The 6,865-nt window shown below is 27.4% G+C and overlaps 2 protein-coding genes across 2 annotated transcripts in view; both read right to left on the bottom strand.

Annotated features, from left to right (window-relative positions):
• LOC101499390 (syntaxin-32-like) overlaps positions 1–443 on the bottom strand; it is a 5,115-nt gene extending 4,672 nt beyond the window's left edge. Inside the window, exon 1 of the mRNA XM_012716183.3 lies at positions 3–443. Coding sequence (XP_012571637.1) covers positions 3–111 — 109 coding nt within the window. The 5' untranslated portion in view covers positions 112–443. The remainder of the gene's footprint in view (positions 1–2) is intronic.
• A 4,807-nt stretch (positions 444–5,250) lies between these two features.
• The window catches only part of LOC101506007 (molybdate transporter 1), a 1,922-nt gene continuing 307 nt past the window's right edge, over positions 5,251–6,865 (bottom strand). Inside the window, 1 exon segment of the mRNA XM_012716122.3 lies at positions 5,251–6,865. Coding sequence (XP_012571576.1) covers positions 5,633–6,865 — 1,233 coding nt within the window. The 3' untranslated portion in view covers positions 5,251–5,632.

The raw sequence follows: 6,865 nt of genomic DNA on the forward strand, positions 1-6,865 counted from the left end.
ACTAGTGGTGGGTTCATTTGATCCTGATAATGATTTCTTCAACCTGTCTGAGATGCTGTGGAATTCTTGCGTGCGATCTCGAAAAGATGAATGGGTGGATTTGGAGTGCATTTTTCCGGAACATGAATTCGCGGGAATTGCAAATTCAATTGGGTTAAAAAAAGCGGGATCTGTGGGTGTGGGAATGAAAGGGGAAACCCTAAATGGAATTGGATTGCATTTGCGTGTAGTATGCAATGGATAAAATGGGAATTTCGGTGGTTGGTTATGAATTAGGAAGACAAAGGGAACGAGGGTGGGATCATCATATGTATGTTCAAACGGAAATCATAATTGCAGCACCGTGGTGGTGGCGCCCCAATAGTAATGGCCTAATCACATGGTATGCATAAATTTTAATGGTTTTCCATTCCTATGTTTTTGTTTTTTACAAGATTTAGCTTCTCCTACGTGAGAAATTAATATCGCAATAAAGTTCATGATTAACATTATAATTATTTATAATTATATAATATTAACTATTTAAATTAATTATTAATTATTGATATTATTTATTATTGTTTTATTCATACGGTATAAAGCATTCTGGTTAGAACTTGTGCTGATATATTAAATGTCTTCACAGTTGTCATTTGAGTTTTTCTTATGGGATTGTTTAGTTTTTTCTAACAAAATTAATTTCAGTATTCAACCAATAATATATGGAACACAAAATGTAGTATTTTTTGTTTCGAATCTATTATTTGCTTAAATTATTTTATTTACAATTTTATTATTTTTAAAAATAATTAATTTATATGTACAATTGGATATATTAACCCATTGAAATAACCACGAGCCATTTAAAAAGTTTATTTGTTTAGTTTGTGGTTCAAATCTCTAAATAAATTATTAAAGACAGAAAGATCTATCACTTGTGTCATTCTATATTGGTAGATAATATTAGTTTTAATTCAAAATTAAATTAGTTGATGATTATTTTCTACAATGTTGCAAGTTATATTATGAATAATTAGAGAATACTTGAGAAAATGAGGGGATTACTAGGTCATTAAAGAAAGAGAATATAAACACGTAAAATAAATGAATAATGTAGATTAATATTCTATTTTAAATATAAATGATGGGTCTAAATTCTCGATACTTAAAGAATCACAAATTTAATATATTCAATGTATTTTAATATTAATTGCACGGTTTAAATTAACATCTATAATTGTACAAAGACGAATGTTATTAATACACTATCTAATACACACATTTCAACATTTTTTTTTTCTTTTGATCGAAATTCACATAACTTGCACTAAATTATGAGTCTCATTTAAATTTGGTGGAATTTGTATTTGTTGAATATGGTATTGCTAATATTATTTTGTGACAATTTAGAATCAAAATCCCATCTACGAAACTATGACCAGTTTGTTAGGGTTAGTTTTCTACCAAAAGAATTTGCTTGGCGTCTATGTCTTTATATAGTTTTATTTTATTTTTTACAAAGTGTCTCTATATAGTTAGAAAAGCTCATTTTTAGCCATTGCCCATTTTCAACCGATAGGGTTGGCATAGCTTGATGCCATTGCTGTGGGAGTCCAAGTCATAATTGGGCTAAAGTCTTCCATACACTTGCAATAAAAAAATGTATCCCATCCATCCTTTTTTAAATCATCAATAATGAGATAATATTAATTTATAAAAAATTCAGGCACTGAAATTGAATAAAAGTAGCTGTATGCATGTATTATTTATTTTTATTGAGAGGAGCATGTATTATATATAAAGTTACTGTAATTTTTAATTTTTTAATTAATCAGTTTAATTTTATATATTCAATCACCACTTTAGATTGAAACATTATCGTATCATCCTAAGTTTTTAACATAAAATAAAACACGTAAAAATTATGTATTTTTCTTAACGAGATAATTGAACTTTGATTCATCACTTTATAAAAAAACTAATATATTTTATTCGACTCAACCTCAATTGATAACATGACTTCTATGAAATTCTAAGAAAATATCATAAAACATTTTTTAAATTACCCCACCCTCAAATTTTTAAATTTAATATTTACTTTTTTAATATATGATATAATGCATATATTATATTACGTAACATATAATAAAACAAATAAATAATTTATTGACATGCAATTATGACACTCGATCGAAGAAAGATAAATTTATTTAAAAATTGAATTATATTCCATATAAATAATAGAATCTACATAAAAAAAATTGTTATTGATTCTAAAATAAGTTCGAATTGATGTATCTTACCTTGAATCTTAAAAATTGTTTAAAGTTATATTAAAAACATGAAAATTTGTATAGGTGAGTATGAGGGATCAAGTGGATTTTTCACCCTTTAAGTATAATGGGTCAAGAATGTGGCGACCTGAAAACTCAAAGACACATATATTATTCAGGTGATTAATTATTGTAAGAAAATATGTCTAGGTGCTTCCACTTTACAGCTCTGTAAGTGCTTCAAGGATTTCAACTATTTCCAACCTCACGCATAAAGGAAAGAGAATTAAAAAACCCAAATTACTTTACTCTTTGCTGTAGAATCAATCAATTTTGGTTGTGCACAGCTCCAAATCAATAATCTCTTAATACACAAATAAATATAGAAAATTAAAAGAAAAAATTCAGTCACATTATTTAATTAATTAATTTTTTTTTTCATTCTCTCGTGTGTGTCAAACATTATTGATTTGGGGTTGTACCCAAACAAATATTATTTATATTTAAATCGTATTTAGAATATGGAAAGCTCAAAAGAATATACATATATAGAACTGAACTACAAAAAAAAATTCATTTATATTTAATTTGCACATTTTCAACTTAGTTGTCCAGTGTATTTTCAGTATTTTACCATTGTTTGTACTTTTATCTTCGGACGAAAAGTGAATAAACAAAACTGAATCAGATTTTTTATGGTGCCTACAACTCTTAGCCGTCTGATTTAAATCAACGGTTGAGATCATTTTACACAATAAAACTAATGTATAATCTAAATCATGTGATCGAAATTCAATTGCTGAGATGAGCTACTACATGTACATCTAACCTTAGGAAATCGTGATCCAACCAGAAGTCTAGAGTGGATGATATTCTAGGAAAGTGGAAACATTTTTTCTTTCAGAAAACGAGTATGACATGTTAAGTGGTTAATGTTTCATTCTTAGTCTCTATCAAAGCATATAAGGTACTCCAATTATTCTTGACCATCACCAATTACATTTCACCGTGCTAGAGACTAGAGGGCATCATTTAGTGACAGAATTTGTGAAACAAAAAAAAAATGTTTTTGTTGGCCATTGAAATCCAATACTGTAAAATTAATTAATTTTTTTATTATCATTGACAAAATAATTACTAAGATAACAAATAATAATAACAATAATAATTGAAAAGGAGGTAGAAAGGAATTAACACTGTTAGTAATGGTAAACTTTTAAATTTTGTTTGGCGAATCACGAAAGTTTGGATAAAAACTCCTGTGGCCATATTAAGAAGAATGCATTGTCAAAACATAATCATTAAAGCATAAAATCTTCAACTTTTATTCGAGATGATATCATTAGTCATTAGTAGCTGAGAATGGAAATATATATTCTTCAAAGTGGCAATTAACCTAGAGACTTAAATCACTAACATAGACGCATTTATTTGTCTATGTTGAAAATGCAACTGAAGCAACTTCTTTAAATAGATAGTGCGTAAGCACCACGTACTACCACGGTTCACACTTCACAAAACGCGCAGGCACATGGAATAGTGCATCTTTGGACCAGGTGATTTTGTAGGTATATATATATTTTTTTAAAAACACACCAAAATACTTCACCTTAAAAAAAATATACTAAAATATTTTTTTTGAGATTACATTTGCCAAGATAATTGTTAATTTAATAAATAAAAAATAATAAATAAATTTTTAAAAAATAAAATTATATTAATAAAATTAAATAAAAAACACTAAATTTAAGAAAAAATACAGTTGAGTAGATATGTTAAAACAAATAACGTGTTATATTATTTTAATAATCTCTCTTATAGATAATTTATATTATTTTAGCAATTTTATTTTATTTTGTTAACAACTTCCTCATATTTTTTATCTTTGGATCTAATATTTTAAAAATAAAAAAATTATAATAAAATCAAATAAACTACATTAAATTCAACAACAAAAAATATTAAAATTAATATTATTGAATAGATGTGCCAACACAGATAACTTGCTATATACCTCTCGAACAATGTCGTCATCCCTTACCGGTAATAGATTTAATACAAACATTCACTAAAATACTAAAAGGTGACAAAGGTTACATTTAACTACGTACCGTCACAAAATTATTAGAACTAAAATTCAATATAATTAAAAACACTGAATTTTGTTTTTCAATTTGAAAGTTAATCGAGGTGTTTGACTAAAAACATTTAATAATAATTAATCTTTTTTAAACTATTATGCTCAAAAATGAATTTCGTTTATCAACTATATATCGATTCTTTAATTATTTCAAATAGTGTTTGTGAATAATTTAAAACAAAAATCAAAGTAAAGTAAAAATAATTTGTGAATAAAAAATAGATTTTAAATGATTGATGTGTTTAGAACAATAATTATAATAAATATTTATTGAATAAATAATATAGCCTAAATCCATGGTTATTTTTTATTCTTCTTACTTTGTCACTCTTTTATGTCATGTTTTATATATTTTATTACTTTTTATTCTACTCTTATTTTATTTCTCTTACTTTTTCTTTTCATATTTTATTAATCTACTGCATTTCTCTCTCTTACTTTCTTTTCTTCTTCTTTTCACTTTTTTTCTTTTACTTCTCTATACATTCTTCAATTTTTATTATCTTTTTCAACTTATCATCTTAGTTCAGTTCAAAATGCATAATATTTATAAAAATTTAAAAACTTATTTTATAAAAGAAAAATTATATATATATATATATATATATATATATATTCTAGTTTTTTTATATTTAACAAATATTAATTGATAAAGATGTAACATATCACTTTAGTTCAATTTTTTAGAAGAACAAAAATAGAAAAAATAAAAAATATACAATTTAATTTAGTATAGTATTTACAATATTTTATCACAAAATTCAAACAAAATCAAATTTTATAAAAATTATTTATTTATAAGTTATATATAAGATAAGTATTTGTTATTAATAAAAAAAACATTATTTCACAAACTAATTGATTAAAAAATAACAATATATTATAATTCATTATATAATATATCTCTTGAATATATTTTGTACACAAAAAACTTGTGTAAAGGTACACTTAATTACCATGTAGGCGTGTGTCGTGTATGCACTAGAATGCACACAAAAGCCCCCAACAATTGAAAAACCCATAATCTTTGAAAGAAATGAATTAGAGGCAAAATAACTCGTGACACCATTCTTATAACAAGCCTTATTACATACATATACCATATTGAGTAACTAAATTGAAGAGTATATAGTTACATTATTAGGAAACACAACATATATATAAACAATTATTTGGAATTATAATATCATAAAGACATGCATATTTCTACGTATATATATAATAGTATTTATTTCACCCTTCAAACTTGGTCATGATCTTCATTCTTCCAAAGACTAGAAAGTGACTTAACACTTATCAAATTCCTTACCTTAAGAACTCCAAAAGCAACCATACCACAGAAAAACCCAAGAGCAGCACTGGACCCCACAAGAGAAACAGCAGTACAGAAAAGCATAACAAAAGAATCCTTTTTGTTATTCATATCTCTAGAAGCCATAGCTAATTCAATCCCAGCAAACAACAATAAAACCCCTAAAATCCCCACTGGAAATTGATTGAAAAAATGAGCCAAAGAACTTCCCAAAACAAAACCCAAAACCAATTTTGTTACACCAAGAATTGCAACACACCCACCACTCCTTCCACCAAATTTGTACTGTCCAGCTAATCCACCAGCTCCATGACAACATGGCATAGCACCAAACCAACCACCAACAAGATTCATTAACCCCACAGTAACTGAAAGTGAAGTTACTGAAAAGTCCTTGGCAGGAAACAAATCAGAAGATAGCTTACAAACTGCTATCACAGAGTTTAAAATTGATAAGGGTAGTTGAGGAATTGTACCCTTGATAAAACCTTGTTTCCATTCATGTCTAGTAATTTTCATTAACTCCATTTTAGAAGGTCCAAATTTAATTTCATGTATCACATTAGGCCTTCTTATAAAACCCAAAATCACACCCAAAACAAATACTATAAAAGCAGAAGGTAGTGAAAAAACAATCTTTTTCAATGATTTTTTACCACTACTTTTTTTCCTCTCTCCTTCAACTTCAACACCCAATATTTCTTCTTCATCAAAGCCATGATTTTTGTCACCAGCACCATTGACAACAACAATAAAGAAAACACAAACAAGAGCTACAACCAACCCATCAAAGCCAAACCAATCTCTATCAGTGACAGATTTAGACTTTGGCAAATCCTGAACTTTTCTAACATATTTGATAGCAGTTAAAGCAAAAGACAAACCCTGTGCAAGTTGAATCCCTCTAACAACACATAAAGGAATAACCTTGTAAGCCAATTTCATCAAACCAGTGAAACCCAAAAGAAGCAAAATTCCTCCGGTTAATATACCGGAAGCCATGATTTCCGGGACAGCGAAAGACGGGTCGGAGAGTGCAACGGCGGCGATGGATTTCATAGGCTGAACTGGCATGGGAACACCATAGATGAGACCAGTGATGAAATTGTAGAAGCCAGTGAAAATCAAAGTGGTGCCAAGGTTGAGGTTTTTGGAAAGAGT

Source organism: Cicer arietinum, chromosome 5, assembly GCF_000331145.2.
Source record: "Cicer arietinum cultivar CDC Frontier isolate Library 1 chromosome 5, Cicar.CDCFrontier_v2.0, whole genome shotgun sequence".
Classification (NCBI taxonomy): Eukaryota; Viridiplantae; Streptophyta; class Magnoliopsida; order Fabales; family Fabaceae; genus Cicer; species Cicer arietinum.